The sequence below is a fragment of the Fundulus heteroclitus genome, chromosome 3 (genome assembly GCF_011125445.2).
Source record: "Fundulus heteroclitus isolate FHET01 chromosome 3, MU-UCD_Fhet_4.1, whole genome shotgun sequence".
NCBI classification, from domain to species: domain Eukaryota; kingdom Metazoa; phylum Chordata; class Actinopteri; order Cyprinodontiformes; family Fundulidae; genus Fundulus; species Fundulus heteroclitus.
The window spans coordinates 23,998,222-24,021,751 of NC_046363.1; the positions used below are offsets into that span (position 1 = coordinate 23,998,222).

Here is a 23,530-nt window from a genome sequence, read left to right on the forward strand (position 1 = left end):
AAACTGGAAGACCATCTTTTAATATGACAAACGAGCAAAGACCCTTTTTTAAATTCTGGATCTACAATGAGTTTCACATTCATTTCCGTCAAAAAATCTGACTAATTATTTAAAATTATCATATTTTGTAAAGCAGGTTAAAAATTAACTGAATTTTTCTGGTTTACAAAAGGGTCAAAGGCTTAACTTGACAATTTTGGCCCATGTACCGAAAAGTTTGGACACCCCTGCTTTGGTTGGACTGAAGGAAATGTCTCTCGCTTGCTCTTATCTCTGGATGAGATATAAATCATCACTTGCATACAAACCCTGCAGCAGACACGCCCTTTTATTATTCTTTGTCCCTAGCAAGAAATGTTCTCTCCTGATGCCGTTAATCAACTGGACTGCACACATTTTTTTTAAATAAATTCATTTATTTTATGAATTATTACAGTAAGTTACAGTAAGTTAAGACAATTTAGAAGTTTGAAGAGTAACTACAACGCTGCTGGGAACCGTGAGGCGGGTAATGCCGTGCGGCCAGGCGTTCACTGGGCTGCGTGGGAGATGGTGGTCTGGAAGGCGAAGGTGATGTGGCTTCGTGCGCGGTCCAGGTACGGGTCCGAGTAGGTGGGCGTGTCACCGGCGAAGTGTCTCCACTGCATGAGCTCGGACATGCTGAGGTGCTTCTGTGCCGCCCCCCTGACGCCCTGACGACCCAGCTGGCAGGGCCTGTCAGAGGCCTCCTCCGCCGCCTCCTCCTCCTCCTCCTCCACGTCTGAGGAAGAAGAGAAGAGCGAGGGAACGCGTTTGACAAGCTGTGAACCTGCAAGCTCTTAAAAGTATTCATGCTCCTAAAACGTTTTTTTTGCATTTTGGTACAAACACGTCTGATTTGGACCTTTGGGTATCAAGCAGCACAGACGGGTGAGGGGTTTCAATACTGTTTCACAGAAAAATCTTAAAGGTGTGACACACATTAGCATTCGCCACCCCCCATGAACCCAGTCTTGAGTCGTTTGTGGCCTTTACCAGCTTTTGTTTAACACTTTCCTGTATTTATCAATCTTCCCACAGCTGAGCAGCTTTCCTGCTTATAGCCTCCCCACAGCATGATGCTGCCACCACCATGTCTCAGGAGCTATGGGTACAAGCGAAACATTCCCTAATTGGATGTGAAAAAAAAACAAGCCAAATACATTGTTTATATGGAAACATCACACTGCAAAAATGGGTCTAAAAATAAGTAAAATGTTCTTTAAAGTTAGTGTATTTGTCCTTGATTTGAGCAGGTAAATAAGATTATCTGCCAATGGAATGAGTATTTTTACCCCTAAAATAAGTTAATTAGACATCCTGCACTTGAAATAAGATGATGGAGATGAGTTGTTCCAATTTTAAGTGCAAAAATCTTATTTCATTGGCAAATTATCTTATTTACCTGCTCAAATCAAGGACAAATACACTAATTTTAAGAACATTTTACATATTTTTAGTTCAGTTTTTGCAGTGCTACTAATACGATCATGACATGTGTTTGCATGCAGCAGGCTTCATTCACAATAGAAGCACTCTTACATGCGCAGAGTTGTCAGAATTCCCTAAAGAAAACAAAAAAACAAACACAGAGCACTTTCGTCTGTGCTGAAAAAAAAAACTAACCAACGCTGAAGTGTGTTTGTTTGGCGTCTTCTGAGCGCCCAGAACGGACCATCGTTCTCTCTTTTAAGATAAACACGCTGTTGGTCTTACTGCGCTCCAGGATGCCAAACATGGGGCAACACGTGCAGAGTCAGGGCAGTCTGCCATAACCCCGCTGACACGGCAGCAATAAGCGTTTAGATGAGCGCTGTTCGGATTAAAGATCCTCATAAACCACCCGTGTAATCCGGAATACCCGTTCATTACGACTGGGCTCAATCCAGCCGTAATGTTTATTCCACTTATGTCCATGGAAACACAGCTACTGTGGTGAAGTGCAGACAGTTTTCCACCATAATGTTGTGAATGTAAACAATAATCAGTCTAAAGACTTCTTATGGCGTTCTTTCACAACCGTGCTGCTCTGCCATAAAGGCAGGTTTGTGGAGTCCACTGCCGACAGGTTTAATGATCAGATTCTCCCACCTGAGCTGTGGACGTCTGCAGCTCTTCCAGAGTTACCAGGCGCCTCTGCTTGTGCAGCCTATAAACTTTCTCCCTGACCCGTCTGCTGTGTTGATGCTGTTCGTTCACCAGTGAACCTGTGTGGTCCTCGCAGACTTAAAATCCCGAATTACACTCAGAGGTTGATAGAATTATTTTTACTATTTACTATTATTTACTATTTTCTATTATTTACTATGTTCATTGCATTTATCCTGTATATGCTCTTCACTACTAAGAATTTTTAAGGTTTTAGTTATTCAGAAATTAAAGTGTATTTTATATGACTGATCTCTCACTACGTTAGTTTATTGTGTTAATCATATATTTGCTGGAATATATAGACCAGTGATTACCATTTTATAGTAAATCAATACCACATATGTGTATTGATTTACTCTCTCTCTCTCTTATTGTTGCAGAAGGCCTGCAGAAAGCAGAGAAATTTGTTGTGACGATAAATAGGTGTTTTGAACTCTATTGTAGCCATCTGGAGTGCTTGGTACTGCTTGGTATTATTTCGAAGGTCACAGAGTGTTTTGCTTATCCTTACCCCCTAGCTTGACAAATGTAACCAGGGTTTCCTAAATAAAAGAGACGAGGCGACGGAGTTGCTTTAGATCGAATTTGAAGATCTGTATTAAGCATCTCTGTTCGTTCTCCTTGCGAGATTTTTGAAAACTAACCTCATTGTTGTCTCTCCTTCTTGTGTTGTTAATGAATGTTTTAGGTGTTTGAACCTGACAGAGGTGGACTCTGTTTTCTAACTAGATGATCACAGGAAGGATCAACCATTGAGATATGTAGAGAGAAAAGGGCTTAATGTAAACGCAAAACAACAACAACACACATTTTCCTCCCACCTCATGACTACGAGCTGCTTTATGTTGGTGAACTACTTTTTTTTTATTTGAGGGGCGTACCGTTGGCCGACCCGTCCATGCTGCAGCTACAGTCCAGCAGATCGTGAGTCAAGCACGGCGTCTCCGTCAGGCTGAAGAGGTCTCGCAGCTCGCTGGCGGAGAAACTCGTGTGCTCTGCCGCTTTCCCGAGGTCGACCACGGTCCCCGACAGCCCCTGTTTGGACACCTGCCTCTGAAAGATGCGCTCCTCGATAGTGCCTGACGGGACATGAGACGGGTTTGCACGTAAAACGTCACGTCGGTGAGGAGCTTATAAACAAACACCCTGATTAGAAGCACGTCTGCACTGCAAAAACGGAACTAAAAATAAGTAAAATGTTCTTAAAATGAGTGTATTTGTCCTTGATTTGAGCAGGTAAATAAGATAATAATAAGATAATTTGCCAATGAAATAAGGTTTTTGCACTTAAAATAGGAACAATTCATCTCCATCATCTTATTTCAAGTGCAGGATGTCTAATTAACTTATTTTAGGGGTTAAAATACTCATTCCATTGGCAGATACACTTATTTACCTGCTCAAATCAAGGACAAATACACTAACTTTAAAGAACATTTTACTTATTTTTAGATCCGTTTTTGCAGTGTGTGATTCTTGCCTGCAGTGAGGAGACGGTAAATGTGCACAGCCTTTTTCTGCCCGTCCCTCCACACCCGAGCCATGGCCTGAGGACAGAGAACGCAGCTGAAAGCAGAGCGCCACCTGGTGGCCAGAAACACGCCTCACTGTTGCCCACGAATCATTGGCGGAGGTCGTCTCCTGGTTATTTGCAAAGCCCCCCAAACGCTGGTTTTGTTCAGACCTCACCTGAATGTCATTGGCGGGGTTCCAGTCGATGTCGTACAGCACCAGGTGGGACGCGCCGATCAGATTGAGTCCCACCCCGCCTGCCTTTGAGCTCAGCAGGAACAGGAAGCTCTGAGAGTAAGGGCTGTTGAAGCCGTCGACCAGTCGCTGCCGCTGGTTCGTGGGCGTCTGGCCGTCCAGCCGACAGTACGAGTAGCCGGCGAGGACGCACAGCTCCTGGAGCAGGTCCAGGGTCTGCGTGTAGTTTGACACCAGGACCACCCTGTAGGAACACGTTTCTGTGAGGAAACGCCAGAGATGCTCAGGTGAGAGACGAGCCTCCACGCACCTGTCTGAAGGGCTGAGCTGTCTGATGGCGCTCAGCAGGTCGGAGAGGACCAAAAGCTTTCCGGAGTCGGAGGCGCTGAATCGGGACGGAGAAAAGGATTCTGGGAAGAGATCTGCGAGGCCCTCGTATAACGAACTCTCCTCAGAAACGCGGTCCGCTCGCTCCTGCAGGAAGAACGACACCGTTCAGCCAGATCCACCGACACGCTAACGACGGCGGGCTAAGAGTCGATTAAAACGCCGGATTCTTGGCTGAAAACAGAGGCTCCAACAAGGGAAGATTGGGTTGAAGCGATGCAAAATATTTATATAATGGAAAGGCTAACTTTTCCCTTTTAGATTAGAATCTGGCAAGTTTAAGAAACATTGGGAAAACTGGGTAAAATTCAGATCACCAGTGAGATCAGATTTTGTCATGTGTCAAAATTAGGGTTGAGAACCTCTTAGTGCTATACAGTTATTGTTGTTCTATAGTTTTTTTGTTTTTTTTTAAAGTGTATTTCTATGGAAGTAGACATTTGTAGATATATCCATGAATAAAGAGGAGGGGAAGGGATTTTTTTTCACATGAAGGTACGCGAGTTAAGATAAAATGGTAAGATTACCAAGAGTATAATTGTCACCTAGCGCATGCTTGGAATGTTGTGAATTTAATTTGTTAAGTCTATGTCGCAAATGGATGTGATGGATGTATAAAATCTTTGAAATGCTATTTAAAACGCCGGATTCCCCCTCCCGTCTGACGTGTAGGGGAAACGTGACCTTGGCGGCGGCGTACAGCAGACCAGGATGGTTGCAGAGCTTCTTCAGCGCCGTGATGCAGGCCAGGTGTGCGCTGCCTTGTGTGTAGCCCTGCAGGCAGGCCCTGAAGACGCGGTGGCACAGCAGGTGCCTGTACAGCTGCTGCTGCAGTGGGGACGGCATGCAGAACAACGTCCAGTCCAGACGAGGCGGCAGGTAGCGGTTGATGATCTCCTGCGTCCGCCTCAGCGTGAACATGCCGGTGAGACGGGAGAGTTCAGCAGCGCGCTCTTCCCCTAGAACCCGTTCGTCCTGCAGAGGCAGAGAGAAGACGCCGGATGAAGTCGTTCCTGCTCCATAAGGGCGACAAACGGCAACGCATTTCATTTAAAAACGCCATCTTTTAGATTTAGACTCACATTTCGAGAATCCTCAGGCACTTTGGGCTAGATTTTTACGTTTACGGTGAAATTATGGCAGCACTTTCGGCAATAATCTAAATTTAACCCTCCAAAACTGTGAGGAAACGAACGGATGGATGGATTCCAGGTTGTTATCAACAGATGAAATGATAAACACAAATTTGCGACCTGCTAACTACAGAGTGGAGTAAAAAAATCCCAGGGTTCCCTCTGGTTATCGTGAAGGTTTTAGGGGTACCTCGGTGTAAAAGCAGCTGCAGTTTCCTCAGCCATACGGTTCCTCTCAACAATCTGTGTAATCTGTCTATAAATACTAACATTCCCATATATTCCAGATTGCAGTAAGAAATAACGGTAAACGTCAGCAGGGATGGCGTTACCTCGGTGCAGGATGGCTGCCTGGAGCGCAGGATCGGTTCTTCATACACTTTTCTATAAGCAGTCGTGGAACCGAGGATTCCTGGGTTAACGAACTCTATGATGGCGTAGAACTCCTGCAGGTCGTTCTGTACCGGCGTGCCTTAACGACCCCAAAGGATAAAAAGGTCAATTAAAACCGCTGCAAAAAGTCGCTCTGGTCCGAAGGTCTCCGTTCCGGCGAGCACCTGTGAGAATGACTCTGCGATTACAGCGGAGGCTGCTGAGGGCCGAGGACGTTTTGATGCTGCTGTTCTTCAGTCTGTGACCCTCGTCGCAGATTATGAGACCAAACTCCACTTTCTGGATCTGAAAAGAAAAAGGATAGCTGTGACATACAGACAACTTTCAGCATGTGATAAAAATTATTTGATGTTAATTTTGTAAAGCTATGCTTAAATAATATAGGCAGAGCTGTAGGCAGAAAAACAGCTATTAACTTATTAATAGTTAATTAATGCCACGTTTCAGTAGGGTTGGGCGATAAATCGATTTAATCGATTGATTCGAATTTACAATTCTTTAAGATTTCATTTTTGAAAAATCTGGATTTTATTTTGCCAATACACTCATTGGGTTTCCATGAAGAGAGCATGTGATGCTGAATATATGTTTAGCCAAATGTATTGTCAAAATATTGTTAAGTGGAAACTTTTTTTTTTACCATAATACGAGGTACTTCATGTACTTATTTACTTTTTTTTAACTTAGTTTGCAGTTCACAAGTGCAGTGAAGCCTGTTCTTAGCTCAATGTGTAATACCACTAGCAGCAAATGTTTTGTTATATTTTCATTGTTTATAATGGCACGGCTGCCATCTTGTTTTACAAGCATGTTTCACAGCTTGTTTTTAGTTGCACTTTGAATCCAGGTCAACTCCCTGACGAAATACTTAACATAAAAAGCAAGGTTTTAAAATAATTTCTTTAATTTCTTTTTATGAAACAAAAAGGAGGAAAAAAAATTGATTAATCGGATTTGGTATGATAAAATCTGAGATTTATTTTTTTAATCCATATCGCCCAGCCCTACGTTTGTGTTTAATCTTAATCACTATGACGCCTTTTAAAACTTTCAGCTTGAAGAAGGAGAGAAAGCAAAAGTGAGACTGTAGATATCCAGGTAGTAAAAGCTAGCAGAACATTTCCAAGCGGCTTATTCAATTCAATTAAATTTTACTTATATAGCGCCAATTCATGAAACATGTCATCTCAAGGCACTTTACAAAGTCAAGTTCAATCATATTATACAGATTGGTCAAAAATGTCCTATATAAGGAAACCAGTTGATTGCATCAAAGTCCCGACAAGCAGCATTCACTCCTGGAGAAGCGTAGAGCTACAGGGAGAGTCGTCTGCATTGTCCATGGCTTTGCAGCAATCCCTCATACTGAGCAAGCATGAAGCGACAGTGGAAAGAAAAACCACCCAATAGCGGGAAGGAAAAACCTCCAGCAGAACCGGGCTCAGTCCTGTTGATCAGACTGATAGAGTAGACATATAGATTCCCGTATAGTGTCAGGGCAAACCTGCCGTACGAGAGGAAAATCCAGGGACTTTGTTTTTCGTTTAATTGAAGGGATGACCGACCTCGTCTTGCCAAGGCAACAAAAAGTTTGTTGTAGAAAGACAAAAATGGCAAAAGGTAGAAAGAGAATCAAAGACCCAGCGAGCCGGTCTCCACCAAAATGCAGCACCCCCACCCAAAGACAGCTACTGCCAAGGAGCCGACAGCACTGGGTGTAGCGTCTTTATCTGTGGATGCACCGTACCTGCTCCAGGCAACGCAGCAGCATTTCATAGCTGATCACAAGAACACTGTGTAGAGGGGACGCCAAAAACTCCTCTATCCTGTGGTCCTGAACAGAAGACAGCAACATCAGGCGTTAATGATTCAGAACAAGTGGGCCAAGAAATAAATGATGTCCTTTGAATAAAATCGATTGAAGATTGAACAGAAAACAGAATAAAGTACTTTTACCTTTTATTCTAGGATAACTGCTTTGAGTGTTTTTGTAACCAATTGGGTTTTTAGTGGCGCCAATCAGTTCTTTAGGCCAGAGGCCTTCAGGGCTCACTGTCCTGCGTGTTTTTAGGTGTGTCTCTGCTCCAGCACACCTGAATCAAAGGGTTTCATGACCTCCTCAGCAGCCATAAAGGGCTGCAGAGGCCCGTTAATCACCTATTTATTTAAGTCGGTTGTTTTGAGGCGGGGAAAAACCTCAAACACGCAGGATACTGGGGGTGAAGAGCTTAGACCACTCATCGGCACTCAACACGCTAACGTACGACCATCTCCCTGTACGGATAGCAAACTGCAAAAACAGAACTTAAAATAAGTAAAAATTTCTTGAAATTCGTGCGTTTGTGGTTGATTTGAGCAGGTAAATAATATTATCTGCCAATGAAATGATTATTTTGACCCCTAGAAATAAGATAATTAGATATACTGCACTTGAAATAAGATGATGGAGATGAGTTGTTCCTATTTTAAGTGCAAAAATCTTGTTCCTTTGGCAAATTGTCTTATTTACCTGCTCAAATCAAGGATAAATGCACTCATTTAAAAAAAATATGTATTTATTTTTAGTTCCATTTTTGCAGTGTAACTGAGAGGGAACACCAGCGTTGTGGTTATTTTGCCGTCATGGTGTCTAGAGCTGAAGAGCCCCCACCTGATCCACAGTGAAGACGCTGATGCGTTCCCGGCCGAGCCACTTGGTAAACTCTGCTCCCCAGTTCTGCACCAGGCTGCCAGGAGTAACCACGAGGACACGCTTTGTCACTGGCTTCCCTCCGTAAGGTCCCTGCTTAAGCAGCGTCCAGCACAGTGCCACGCTCTGCAGGGTCTTCCCGAGCCCCATCTCATCAGCCAGGATGGCGCCGTGGCGACCTACAGCTCTGAAGCACACGGTCCTTTAAAACCTCCCCATTAAAAGGCAACCATTACTTTCACAGAAGACATTTATCAGGTATAGACTAGAGGTCCACCAACATTTTTGGGCCCACATTTGCGTTTTTTTCCTTGTATCGGCTTCATTTGCACTACAAAAGGCCTCATGCTGCTACATAAATTGCATTTAAATGTTAAGTTTGTTTTTTTTATTATATATTTAAATGTTTTACATTGTTTGCTAACCGTCGTTAATATGTTGTGTTTGCTTTGTTAAGGTTTCCTTCTTGTTTAAATTGAGACTGGTGTAACAATTGTATGTTTATCATGTAAATGAGGGAAGAAAAGGCAAGTATAGGCTTAAAGAATGGGCCCCAAACAAATAAATAAAAATAAATAAATCAGCAGCACATATCGGGAATCGGCCTTAAAATCCTGCATCAGTCGATCTCCGGTGTTGACGTTAGGATCCTCGCTCCTACCTCATGCCCATAACACACTCGTAGAGGAAGAGGATGCCGTCCCTTTGGTGGGGTCGCAGGTGCGTGGTCAGGTGTGGGTCAACTACCACGTCGACCACAGGGAGACCCGACTGGTTATGAAGCCACTGGTGGTTGGAAGAGGGCCGAGGCATCACCAGTGCACCTACCAAAATAAAAGGTTTTTAAAGCGACAGTCCCAACCTTCAAAAGCTTAATACCCATATCATACTATTAAGCGTCAGCCTCGCATTTCAGTAGCTTACAAAGGAAAGTTTAACCAAATAATCACTATTTTTCTTTCCATACTCTACATTATTTAACATTAATGTGATCTGATCGCCCCCATTTTGAAAAAGTCAAAAATGTGCACGGCTTGAGCGTCTTCACTAAGAAAAGCTGTATTAACCTTACTTAAGCGCAACACAAATGTAACAATGATGACCTGCTAGTAATGACGGCATAGCGGTAATCTCATGCTGGACTATGCAGACGCTCTGTCAGCACTCATAAATATTTGCTTCCCTCGGTATGCTGAGTGCTTGATTACATGAATCAATTAGTATGTGGCCACTAGGGGGCACTGGTTGACTGCTCGTGAAGTATTAAACAGTCATTGTCAGATGGTTCAGCTGAAGCATGAAAAAACAAATATAGCACCCAACACCCTTCATCCCAACACATACATGCTTTCATCCATAGACATCATATACGTAGACGCGTCGTTCGTACGTCAACGCCATATTGTATGTGGCAGATAGAAGTTAAGTTCTGTTGTAGTAAACAGCGTAGTTGTCGATCAGAGAAGATGCCTCATTCCTGTGCTGCATGGAAATGTACCAACCGTTATTTATATATATATATATATATATATATATATATATATATATATATATATATATATATATATATATATATATATATATATATATATATATATATATATATATATATCTCACATGTGAACCTTTTAAGTTCTGGTATAGTCACAGATTAGGAACAGACGTTATGGGGGAGTATTAAAGAGAAAGTTACTAATATGAGAAAAAAAAAGTCCTAGGACAATAAAGTAAAAAAAAAAAAAAAAAAAAGACAAAAGTGGTAATATTATGAGGAAAACGTCATATTATGAGAATTAAGGGGGAACATTTCCAGAATAGTCACGGTTTGCAGAACTATTTCTGTCCTGGAGCAATAGGGCCAGGTTAGATAATTATTATTTTGATTCTTTACGAGTATAAATTCAGGAGAATGAAGCCAAAGGGATTAAAAAATGAACTCGTAATATTACAAAAATAAAAATATTACGAATATAAAATATGTTCTGAGATTAAAGTCCCTCTGATACTGTTTAAGTGACTGAGTCTAACTGCAGATTTGCCACATTCAACATGGCGGACGCTCTGACGCATCCGCAGCATAGGCAGAACCCGCCCAACGAGGCGTCTACGTATATGATGTTTATGCTTTCATCACCAGACCAGATCAGAAACTATGGGCGTACGTCCAATAGGTGAGAAGATATTATCTTCAGCTGACCAATAAAAAAAAAAAATCAGTTCTGGATTTATCCCACGTACCTGGGGCTAACGGGTCATGACGAGGTTTACTGGTTTGTTCCACTTGTGGTTTGTTGTTCGGGAGTCCGGATCTGCCCAACGCTGTTGGGGGGCAGAAAGGTTTGGAGCTGAAGCGGCGAGATGGAGGTGGATCAGCCTTTGCGCACACCTCCGCATGATCCGTCTGGACTTCCTGGAAGCAGCGGCCTTTGGCAAAGTCCTCGGCAGAAATGACACCCATCACCTCTATCTGCTTCCCTCCGATCATGAGGGTCTCTCCCTCGGACAGCGAGGCCAGCTCTGACACCTTGTAGCCACTACCTGGTGCGTAAAACACACCAAAGATCATTTAAACCGACAAAAATCACGTTGTGTCATGTTATAAACCCAGAATACTTAGGGTTTTAGGTGATAGACCTATGCAAGGTAGAGACTTTACAATGGCTTTAAAAAAAATAACAAACAGAAGGTGTGAGGTCTTTAAAGCAGAGCAGGGTTATAACAAATATCCCAAACTTTAAAAATATCATGGAGCACTGTCCATTTCATCATTTCAAACTAGATTATATTAAACTAACCTGACAGGCCGAGAGTTTGTTGTTGTAATGTAACAAAAAAAAGCTTTAAAAGTTCAAGGGGCATGTATACTTTATCACAGAGATATCCTGGTGAAGATTCTCAATCATCCAGGTCATGGTCATTCTAAAAAAAAGTAAAAAAACAAAGCAACTGGACTCGTTTTCCATAGTTGAAGACGTTTCGCTTCCTCTCCAGGAAGCTTTCTCAATTCAAAAAGTCTGGAGTAATGTGGAGTACCAAGCTTTATACTACTGTCCAAACAAAGGCCTTGTAATGGCTTAGATAACATGCAAATTCAACAGAAACAGGTCCACCCCTTTTTGAATTGAGAAAGCTTCCTGGAGAGGAAGCGAAACGTCTTCAACTACGAAAAACAAGTCCAGTTGCTTTGTTTTTTTACTTTTTTTTGGAATTTATCACTGAGACCGTTAATAATACATCACATCTGCTTTGGATGTAAAGCTGCTTAAATTCAAAACATGACTCACTACAAGGACTGAAAGCAAAACAACAGGGTGTTGTTAAGGCCTCACCCTTTCCAATATCCTTCCCCTCCATGTCTTTGAGCACGACCGATCGCCCTCTGGCCACCAGCACCGCGTCGCCCTCCCAGCGCTTATGTTTCTTCTTGCTGGCTTTGCACCAGACCACGCTGAAGTAACGCGCGCCGTCCTGTCCACAGCCAGAGTCTGAGCCTGCAGGAGCCTGCGGGGTTTGAGGAGACCCATGGGTCCACCGGGGGCTTCCATTCACTCCTACAAGACGAAAAAAGACACAAAAAAAACAAACTACAGAGATGCAAACAAAGAAGCCACCAGTGGGGGGCACTGTTGAGCTTAGAAGCTAAAACATACCTGCTCACATCTAGAGCAGTGCTCTCAGAAAATGAGTTAAAACCACATTAAAAGCATGTTTAAAGTATAAAAAGGTGTGGCAAACTGTTATTTATAGTCAGATGGTTTGTATTTATGTTCTATGAAAACATTACGTAAGAAAAAGAGGTGTGACCAATGATTTGATCGACATCCTTTAATAGAAATCAGTGAACATGAGGACAAACATTACAGGACAACCAGCAAAAAAAAATATTCACATTAAAACAGGAACGTATATATATATATAAAAAAAAAATCCCAGTGCTCCCTTCTTTAAAAAATAACATCCATCGACTCAGCAGCCAGAGAGATTCCCCGACTTTCATGTTTTTTTTTTTTTTACTTATTGTCACCTCAAACCACCTCATCAGAACATGTTAAGGCTTTTTTTAAAATGCATGATGTGATGCAATTATCATAAAAAAACAACATTTTTTTAGGGACGTTCTTTTATGGTGACCTATTTTTTTTTTTTAAGCTGATGCACAAAACTGTTCTGTTTTCCAAGAAGCTAACCAACAATCCCCCTTTATGTTTACTACTTCCCAATTCCTGAAAAATACCAGATGGTTTTTCTCCTTTTGAACGCTTCTACTGCTGACACCGATCCTAACAACCATTACTAACACTATCCTGACAAAAAAAACCCACAGCTGCATTTCAGCTGCAGAGGAAGAAACACAATCACAGTGAGATAGAGAACGAATCTCGTCGCTTCCACTTCTACGAATAACGAAAAACGCTCCAACGCCGGCAGCATCTCCTGCAACAGCAAAGGGATCGCCACGGACAGGAGGCGCGTTTGAGGCACTACCTATTCTGGAAAATCCCCCCTGAGCGTTAATCTGATGGGACTGTCCGTCATCCGCCGCCACACATACAGCGCCTCGCAAAAGTATTCACACCCAAATAACTTTTTCACATCTAGTCTCATTAAATGCTTGAAATTTAACATTTTTACTCTGTTTTTTTTTTCTTGAGCCGCAAGTGGCTCTTAATAACCTTTGCCAAATGTGATAAGGATTGATAGGTAATAAATGAGTGCTGTTTTTTTACACCAATAATGTAAGGAATATTTTTTGTAGGGTAAATTTTTTTTGGTCTTCTGGTTGATATTACGTGTGTTTTTGGTGTCGTTTCTATGAAAAGAAAAACTTGAATGTTGCATTAAAGAAAGTGGATTAATTCACTTACGCTGCAATAAGGGGAACTAAAAGTAGATAATATTTTCTTCAAACGAGTGCATTTGTCTTCGAACTTATCAGGTAAATAAGATTATCTGCCAATGGAATGTGTATTTTGACTCCTAAAATAAGATAATTAGATATGATGCACTTGAAATTAGAGGATGGGAGACGAGTTGTTCTTCTTTTAAGTGCAAAAATCTATGTCCACTGGGAGATCATTTAACCTTGCCTGCTCAAATCAAGGACAAATACAATCATTTAAAAAAATGTTTTACTTACTTTTAGTTCCCTTTTTGCAGTGTATGTAAGAATCCAATGCTTTTCTCTATTTAATAAGCTTATGAAATAGTTTTTTCTCTTTTATTTAAAAATCTAAACCTATTTCTTGTGGTATTATAAAAACTGGTAATTAGGTTTTGGAGGCTCACTTAGTCTTTGTGGCTCTAATCAAATTCTGATTAGCTGGACCAAAGACAAAAATGGATCCTCGGGTTGTAAAGGTTGCTGGAAAATGGATTTTATCGAGGGGCGTCGCAGTAAAGAGGACTGAATATAAATGAGGCCATTTCTTCGCACAGTTTTGTGCCGGTCTATCACATAAAGTCACAGTAAAATACAAAGAAGATGACGGGAACAGGTCAAAGGGGTGTGAAGGTATTTGCGAACCACTGTATGTGCACATTGCTTCTCGTTATAGGGCTCCAGTCGTCGAGGGCCGCCGTCCTGCAGCTTTTAGACGAGTCTCTGCTTCAACACTCCAACATTAGTTCCAAAAAAAGTAAAAAAAAAAACAAAAAAAAAACACAAAGCAACTGGACTTGCTTTCCGTAGTTGAAGACGAAACAGGTCCACCCCCTTAGTAACGGTCGGTCGTTAAAGACATTAATTCAATTCAATTTCAATTCAATTTTATTTATATAGCGCCAAATCATGAAACATGTCATCTCAAGGCACTTTACAAAGTCAAGTTCAATCATATTATACAGATTGGGTCAGATTAAGGCAGCAGACTAAACCGAAACTGGTCCACTCCTCTGTAACGACTCCTTATTACAGAGGAGTGGACCAGTTTCGGTTCAATCTGCTGGCTTAATGTCTTTAACGACCGCCCATTACTAAGGGGTGGACCTGTTTCTGTTGAATTTGCATGTTATCTAAGCCAGTACAAGGCCTTTGTTTGGCAGTAGTATAAAGCTTGGTACTCATCATTACTCCAGACTTTTTGAACTGAGAAAGCTTCCTGGAGAGGAAGCGAAACGTCTTCAACTACGGAAAACAAGTCCAGTTGCTTTGTTTTTTACTTTTTTTGGAATAACCATGACCTGGATGACTGAGAATCTTCACCAGCACACTCCAACATTAGTTCATCAGCACAACTCTCTAGAGCTTGACTGCAGGCCAGTGAGTTTAGCTACTTGATTGAGGCGCTGAGGGGCTGGGGTCTAAAAGGTTTCAGGACACCGGCCCTGGAGGATCTGCGTTTCAGGCCGCTGTTATAGAGGAAGCGGCAGCCCGTGTCTCAGTCGGGCCGCCTTCAGTTTCTCCACTTTGATTTTGGCTCTCAGAAGCTCCTCCTCCAGTTCCTGCTTCCTCTTCAGACCCTCTCTCTTCTCCTCCAGGTACAGGGCCACCTTCCTGTGATTGGCCAAGACCAACTCGTGCTCCTCCTTGGCCAGGTGCAGAGGACGAAACCGGTGCGTCTCGTGGCGCGGGTAGACGTCGTTCGGGTAGAAGTCGTGGCTCAAGGGCAGCGGCGAGGCGGAGAGGGCGACGTTAACGGAGGAAGAGGTGGGAGACAAGGACGCCTCGTAATTGTGGGTGCTGGCCAAGTCCTGGTCCCCCTCCTGCTCCTCAAATCCGTCCAGCGCTGGACCCGCGTGCGAGACGACGGCGGGGAGGTCCGGCGGTGGTTTGACGTCCTCCTCTGGGTCCAGCTGGACCACCTCGTGCGTAACGCTCGGCGCGGGCGCTGAATAATCCTGGAGTCCAGTCAGAGAGGAGCTGCTGCCCGGGTGCTGGATGGGGGAGGTGTGCTTGTTGTATATCAACCTGCAAAGAGATGCAAATGAGCATTAAATGTAAAAAAAAACAACTAATTATGACATGTTTTTCATTTAGGTTCGATGTTTATTTCTTGAATGTAAATCTGAGACGGTCCTGAAAGGTGCTCCTTATTTGTGTTGTTGGTTAATAAATCTATCAATAAATATCTGTATAACAATAATAAAACATAAGAATTAAACTATTAGAAAAAAGTCATAAACTAAAAGTAGACAACATCCATGGGGGTTTGTGTGTTCTTAATGACTATTACAAGTAATAAAAATGTGACCTCAGACTAGAAATGTTTCAGTGTTTGTTGTTTTTCAATAATGTTTAGCAAGTTATGTCATTTCCTCTCATTTATGTTGCTTAGGATTGTGATAATTAAGTGGTTAAATGCAACAACAAAAAAATGGAAGAAAAGCGCTGGTGTCAGGTCTATATTAGTCACGTCACAGTTGTGAGTAATATATATAATCCATAATTATTATTCATAATTCAGTGTTTCTGCAGATTCTGAAAGCTCAGACATATTTTTTTGCTTCATTAGCGAGTTTCACGTCTTGCGAATGAAAGCATTAAATTAGTAAATTATTGAATTGGATTGAATTAAAATTGAATTAAAAAGGGAATCTAATTAATGTTACTGTTTCAAAGTTGTACTAAGCTTCTGTGATGGATGGGAGGATAAACGTGTGTGAAAGCCCTCAGGTGTGCGTTTTGCCCGTACCTGCGCAGTGCCTGGTCCTTTTCGTGGATGGGCACATGGTGAAACAAGTGAGGGATCATCTCCATAATCCTCCTGGTCGGCTCAGAGATGCTGCCTCTGTACTCGGGCTGGGCGTGTCTCCGCTGCATCACTTCCTGCTTGGCCGACTCCTTCAGCCTCTTGTACAGAGTCCTGAGGCCCTGGGCGGTGCGGTGGGGTCGGTCCCCTCCCAGGCCGTTGTACTGCTCCGCCACGTTGTCCCAGCACTTGTTCTTGTCCACGATGACCGCGTGCTTGTTGGTGTGCTCCTCCAGGATGCGGATGTGAGGACGGACCAGCTTCAACAGGTCCAGCTTCTCGGAGAGGGTGAAGTTGGAGGAGCGCGCTTTACCCACCATGCTGGACATGAACACAGAGTTGGAGGCCATCTTACGGGACCAAACCGGGCCTTAAGACCGCTCCCGTCTTTTCTCTGAGGCCAATCTCACAGTTGTGGCTCCCCACTCTGCTTCGCTGTCTTTCTGTCTCGGTCCCCGGTCACAGACTGGCCTAACACTCCTCCACGTCTCATCTCCCCCTCCACTCTCCTCCAGATCAACCCTAGGCTTTGACTAACAAGTGCATGGATTCACACTGTGGTCCTGGGTTCTCTCACAGCTACGTTGCACAATAAAAACTGGCCGTGCTTCACACAATAAGAATCAGGCTTAACTAGGCCAGCCTCATTTAGGCCCCCGCCTACCAGCAGAGGGCTTTGGATGAATTCCTCTCAGCTTAGGCTGACGTAGTTAAGCCGCTTAAGCCCAGCCCGACCTACTTACAGCTCGGTCTGTGTAAACCCCAAACCGAGCACAGCAGCAGCAGCAGTGGCGGCACAGCCACACTTGTCTGGGCTGCTTTAAATAAAATAAAATAAAAATGACAGCAGCTGCTGGTGCTCTCCACACACAGAGAGATGGGGGGGACACTTCTTTAAGCGCGACATTGGAGGCGACCGCGGGGCTTAGGGTCTGTTTTTCTCTGAACAGAGGGAAGATTTGGAATAGCGCTGGCTTAACTACATGAGAGGGGGGAGGGGCGTGGGCGGACTGCGCATGCCCGGACAAAGCAAGACGCTGCCTGCCCACAACAGCCGCACTCAACAAAAAAAAACAAAAAAAATCCACCAAAAACACGCACCGGCTTCACGGATCAAAGCACGTGCTCGGGGGCGCGTGCGCCAGTTCCCGTAACAGAGCGAGGGAGGAAGCGCGCGCGCGCGTGCGGAGAGATGCTGAAAACAGAGCAGCGCGAGCAGCAGCCAGACACCCATCCACGGGGATGTTGTGTTTGATGGAGGCGTCCACGGCGGACACGGGGGGGCAACCAGGCCACACACCGCCCCGCCCGTACAGGGGCAGATCTGGACCGTGTGGTAATCACTCAGATAAAAAAATAAAATAAAAAATAAAGCTAGAGAGCCGACAAACACCTCAATAAATATAATGTCCATGGGTGAAACACGGGATTTAACAGCTCCTGTGACTGACGGGTGAATTTTGTAGATGCGCACTGACACGAATATTGTTTCAAGCTAAGCTCCACATTTGTATCCAACGCTTTCCCCACTGATTAATGTTCGCACACATACTTTAAACGTCAAGTTGTCCACAAACAGCTAATATTTAGAAGGGATCTCTTGTCTTGTTCAAATAATTGCAATATGAAGTAAATTATCAAAGTAGCACAATATTAAGATTAAAAAAAAAAAAAATTAACACACTCATTTCTACCTGGACCTACAGCATCTGTAATGAATAGCCGGAAAGGTAGAACTCTGTCTAATGTTAGGTTTGTGCATAATCATTCGTGTCAACGAACAACAAGTCGTCTCACTGCATTGTGAATGCAGTGATTTCTGAAATGATGCCATCAAGATATCACAAGTTCTTTCCTTAAACTCCTGCAAGCCGTCAACTGTGATACGAGTCTTAATTCTTTATCTGGCTCAGATGGATGGATGGATGGATCCTTTAGACAGCAGTGAAAATAATAAACACTAGAAAACAAATATTTTTCCACTCCCCCCCTTATGATAAATAAGCTAGTAGGACCGAAACACTTTTACATGACAGATTAACACAAAAAACTCAATGCAAAAGGAGATCGGTAGATAAAAACTAACCAATTTGGATTATAAAGTTAAAAGCTACAACATTTCCGTGCTTAAATGATGTTTAAGATTTATTGTTCTCCTTTTTACCACTAGTAGAAACCATAAAAAGGGACATTTGTCTTTCTCTCTCATGCACTGATCACAGGGCTGTGCTTTAAGCAGAGACTTTAGCTCCTCCTGTATTCTCAGGAGCCGCCAGTGTTGATATGAGATAATTTCTCCAGAAAATCTCATTGTTGCCTCATTGCCTCCACCTGGTGGGATATGTCTGAAACGCCACCTTAAATCCAGAGGGATGTCGCTGCAAACTACCCAAACCGCCTCGCTGGACCATGTTGATGTTTTTTTTTTTCATCTTGCAAATAGTGGATTATGCTGGTGATATGCTTGCAGCAATCATTCATAAAAACATTTTTTAAGTAAATCCTGGAGAATCTCATACTAACAGCAACAGAAAATATGTTCGCCCAAAAAAAAAAAAGAAACAAAAATTAGAAAATAACTTGTAAACTTTCCAACTTTCTTTTTTTTTTTTTTGCTCTGGGTGGGCGGGTCTTTGGCTCTTCACAGCCACTATTGAGCATTTTTCTTTTGAATAAACTTAACATACACAAGCGCACTCTCACAAACACCTACAGGTGCTTGGATTCAGGTATTTAAAGATTCACTTCTATACAGAAAACCCCTATTTTTATCTTCAGCTGCCACATTTTACATGTCAGGTTAAATAATACTACATATACCTCAGCGATGTATCAAGGGGTTATTTTTTGTATCTGTTATAATATATTCATTGGTTGTGCTGCTCTTTTTACATCTCTCTTTGCAGGTGATGAAGCAGACTGAAGACGTTTTATCATTCTCTCCCTTTTATCTCCTCTGTCTTTCACGAATTCTCCTTTTTTTCTTGTTTCTTTCCTTCTGCTACTTTCTCATTGTAGTGTCCATATAACATGAAATATTCCCTGCATGAATTATAATAAAACTATTTACATGCATAAATCAATCGGAGCACTATGGCGAAAGCCGTACTGCTCCGCTTGTGGAAGTAAAATATGTTTCTCTCTTTTTGGCATTAAGACAACAATTCTTATTGCCATATTGCCAGACAGGACACTGTTATCTGTATAGTTATCTCACTACCTCACTGTTGTTCCTTACCTGGTACCACCTTAATGCACAATTTGTATTTGTATATAAGCCACCCTGAACGTACATAGTCATCTCTGCATTATTTCCTTTGTATTTTATTTTTTTTTACTTTATTTTTCTTTGAAACACTGTGCGTGTGTGTGTATATATATATATATATATATATATATATATATATATATATATATATATGGACCCTCTGTCTATACCTTATGCACCTTTTCCTCCTTTTAACACCTTCTTTTGATCGCTAAGCCGATGTGTGACAAGTGAATTTCTCCAATGTGAGATCAATACAGCTTATCTTATCTTAAAAAAATAAATAAATAAATAAACTTTTCATCTTTCCGGCAGCTAAATTTTGTTAAATGTTTACCTCCACACAAACCATCCTCAGACATGCATCCATAATCATTCAAATATGACAATCAGTTCGTAACGATTGTTCAACGCGTAGAAGACTTGTGAATATTAACTCAGATTTTGGCAGTGTTGTATAGTAACAAAGTAAAAATACTTCACTACTGTACTTAAGTATATTTTGGAGTACTTTATACTTTTCTCGAGTATAACATTTTTTGATAACTACTTTTACTTCACTATATTTCTGAACTTAATTGCATACTTTTACTCCAATACATTTTCAATGTTTGGTTTAGTTACTCGTTACAAAAAGAGAGAGAGACTCACGCACGCAAGTGTTTTGACCCCACCTACTGATTGACTGCGACAAAGTCGGGACTTGCCTGGGCTTGTTCATCACCACCAATGGGATAAAAAGCGGGTCCAGTGGTAAAGCAGGTGAAATTAACCTTGTGGTATAGGTAGAGCATCTAATAGCAGAGAGTCTTAATTTTCTTAACTAAATGATATCTGCAACCACAGGTATCTTTTAGCAGGTTTACCACTTCCTGTAGGTTAACTATCACTTTATCACTTAACCATGTTCTTAGTGTACACCCCCTTTTACTGCACTTGGTTTTGAACAATTTTAAAGTGCATTACACTGACCTTACTTGAAGAAGGAAAACTGAAAGCTTACAGAAAGGTTGTATTTTCTGTCTAAACTTGGCCTAAATTTCTCCTGCACTTGGCTGTTTATATTATTTTAAGTGAATTTGACTTTCAAAGTTTACCAAAATCTAAAAAATGTCATTCAAACTGCATTTGCTTTGTTTTACTTTTTACTTATACTTTTTATTACATTACTTGAGTACATCTCTTTTTACAGTAATTTTCATACTTAAGTACAAGACATTTCAGATACTTTAAGTCTTTTACTCAAGTAACATTTCAGTCATTGACTTGGACTTCTACCAAAGTCATATTTTGGAGAAGTACTTATACTTTTACTTGACTCCGAGATTTCAGTACTTTATACAACACTGGATTTTGGTACGCTTCAATGTCAAACACCAGACAGAACATCTCACAGACGATTAAACAGCTTTGTTGACATAAAGGCTGAATCAGTTGGGCGGTCCAGCTCCACTGCCTTGAATTAAGCTCCCACGACTTGTTTTGTTCTTATTCAGTTCAGTTTACTTTTTACAGCACCAATCCCCTACAGATAACATATTAAAGCAATTTCCAAGCTGAACACAGTTCAGCTGTTTTCAACGTACAAAGGAGAAAAAAAAAAAATGAACCGAACCAGAACCGTTGCCATCAATAGGAGTCGCCTCACCTGAGAGATTTACTTCCTCTGTATAGCCTTCGTTAGAGTCTTGGTTTTTGGTCTCGTCCACGTTTTCTTTACTCTCTGTTGCGCTGAGGACGCGGGCCAGCGCCTTAGACAAGCCTGGAGCGGCCTGGCCTGGCTGAGCCTGAACACCGCAGGCTGGTTTATTCACAGCCGGTGTGGGAGGACTCCTCTGAATCTGCAAGACATGAATTAGAGGGGAGAAAAAGAAATGTACGAATATTTAAAATCGTACTTCCCAAAAAAAAAAAAAAACAAGCCGACCGTTTTTTCCTTACCATCATGCAAACTTTGGAGTAAACTTACCTTTTCCAGAGCGTTCCCCAAACCGTATTTCGAGGCTAGAGGCTTTGATTCGGCTGCAGGAGACGAGGCAGACGCTCCTGGTGGCACAAACCGAGGTTTTTTCACAGCGTTACCGAAAAGCTGACTGGGAGCTCCCGAGCGTCGCATCCTTCAAGGTGCCAGCACAAAATATAAAAAGTCAGCCGAACGGTTTCTGCAGAGGACAAGACTTTACTTAACTGGCTTGGTAACTCATCCGTTTGTTTTCAGAACCTCTGACGGCAACAAGTTACAAAATACAAAAAAGTTATTTTACACATGAATCAATAAGTACAGAGAGGGAAAGACTGATTGGTGAAGGTTTAAGTTAGCTCACGTACATTTTAATAGTAGTGTTTCAGTACCCAGAAAAAAAATAATAATACAAAAAACAATACTAGAACTGTGAGCCATTATTAGCGGTTTTAAAAAATAAAAATGTATTTAAATGTCAAGACGCCTTTGATCTCTAGGGCATAAAATCACCTTGTAGTTAGAAGTCCTGGAGCTCACAACTCTTTACAGAAACGCTTTAAATCTTTAGGTTTCTTGGCTGCTGCTTTGGCAAACTAAATCTTTAGCCCTAACTACCGATTTCCTTTTTTTTGTACGATTATGAGCTGAACGCCTGGTTAGGCAACTCCATAACCTTAAAGGGCTTCTTCTTTAGCGACCCCTTTTGTGTTTTTGGTGGTATTTCTGCTTGTTGCCAAAGCTGGTACAATGTGTCCTTTTTAGCAGGATTACGCTCCATTATGGGGTAGAATGTAAACAGCTGAGTTTTTGGGCACTCTGATCCCAGCTGCTTTCAAAACACTAACAAGCCACTGGTGTTTAACTTTGGGTTGATCGCTCACCCTTGTCTTGGTCGCCCTCAACTCATTAGGCAAGATCTGACTTGCGTCACGACATATTTCTTAATTTTGTTCAATACAATATTGAGAGTAACAGAATCAAAGCCCCAGAATGACAGCCAAGAATGCCCACAGCAGATGCCTGTGCAAACTTATGACATTTATCTATAAAACTCATCCAATTTAACATTTTGGAAATATTTGCTATAAAAAAATAAAACTCAAAAAACGACATTAAACCTGTCAGTCAGTGAAAAATGCCTAATCATGGACCGTAATGTATATTGAAATATCGGACATGTCATATCACCGCTATTGAATAAAGTTTTATTGCGATATATATTGATATTATTATTATTGTTCACCCCCTAACAGCCCTTAAGAGCTTTTGGGACATGCCTTTTCAGTGGGCAGCTGTGCCTTTGCATACACACAAAATGTGATTTCTAGAGTTTTGTGTCTTTTAAGGGATCAAATTCGTATTTATCTCAATAACATGCATTTTATTTCATTTTAGTTTTACGCTAAGTGTTTACTTTATGGACTTTTAGGTCATGATTTATTTCCCCACATATAAATAAAAATACTGTATAACGTAAGCGACTTAATTAGCTTCATATGTGGACAAACTTCCTAAATCGCCAGGGGATGAAATGGTCACGAAAACGAATCAACTGCATTTTCTTGTGTTACTAAGCTAGCAAGTTAACAAGGTCCTTCTGATGGATGTTAAGGAGGATTTTATCCTGATTTTCTAGTTGATTATCCTAACAAACAATGGCCTTCTTCTCTCTTAATGCGTGTATACATCTATCACGAGAAGCTAAACTACTACCACTGATTTGCTTCCGACATCAACCTGCATCCTTGCGACGGAGCAGCCAGAAAGTTATAAAACAACAGTGACTGAAAGTGCTAACAGAGTTCACACTTAGACGTCATTTCATATTAGTGAGCGTTTTATACATACCTGGACGAGCTAAATGTCACAAATAAATCCTGTAAGAGCACAAACTGAACCAGTTTCACATAAACTCCGGACTCGTTTCCGTTTTCTCCCGCTGAACGGCACCGAAGGATGTGATTGGTTCAACGCGTCGGGAAGGCGTGGCCAAATCGAGGGGGACGTGTTTGGTTTTACGCCGGCGCAGCAGCAGTGGCGCCAAAAGGCGGGGTCTGAATTTAAAACACTACTTACACATGTATAAATGATATAGCCGCTCTTGGCGCTGTTTGTGTCGCCATCCCGTTCCTG

At 41.9% G+C, this 23,530-nt stretch overlaps 2 protein-coding genes across 5 annotated transcripts; both read right to left on the minus strand.

The window, feature by feature from the left end:
* Nucleotides 1-23,381, minus strand: rad54b (RAD54 homolog B). Of its 4 annotated transcripts, none has more exons than XM_036133587.1 (16): nucleotides 23,246-23,381; nucleotides 21,404-21,596; nucleotides 21,083-21,275; nucleotides 11,808-12,029; nucleotides 10,717-11,016; nucleotides 9,140-9,302; nucleotides 8,440-8,665; nucleotides 7,537-7,623; nucleotides 5,954-6,074; nucleotides 5,729-5,868; nucleotides 4,948-5,238; nucleotides 4,187-4,350; nucleotides 3,859-4,120; nucleotides 3,650-3,716; nucleotides 3,051-3,248; nucleotides 1-760 (listed from the first exon to the last, which is right to left on the minus strand). In XM_036133587.1, exons 2-16 carry the CDS (start codon nucleotides 21,548-21,550, stop codon nucleotides 531-533), a joined length of 2,811 nt encoding a protein of 936 aa, XP_035989480.1. In that variant the 5' UTR covers nucleotides 21,551-21,596; nucleotides 23,246-23,381; the 3' UTR covers nucleotides 1-530. The 4 variants fall into 4 exon arrangements, with proteins under 4 accessions (XP_035989480.1, XP_035989488.1, XP_035989497.1 ...); XM_036133595.1 differs by having other exon boundaries at nucleotides 21,404-21,551; nucleotides 23,246-23,350; XM_036133604.1 differs by lacking the exon at nucleotides 23,246-23,381 and adding an exon at nucleotides 21,908-22,027 and having other exon boundaries at nucleotides 21,404-21,551.
* Nucleotides 14,638-17,135, minus strand: LOC105915272 (fibrinogen silencer-binding protein). Its single transcript, XM_012849322.3, has 2 exons — nucleotides 16,110-17,135; nucleotides 14,638-15,385 (listed from the first exon to the last, which is right to left on the minus strand). The coding sequence occupies exons 1-2, from the start codon at nucleotides 16,514-16,516 to the stop codon at nucleotides 14,830-14,832; spliced, it is 963 nt and encodes a 320-aa protein (XP_012704776.2). The 5' UTR covers nucleotides 16,517-17,135; the 3' UTR covers nucleotides 14,638-14,829.
* Nucleotides 23,382-23,530: the final 149 nt, after the last annotated feature.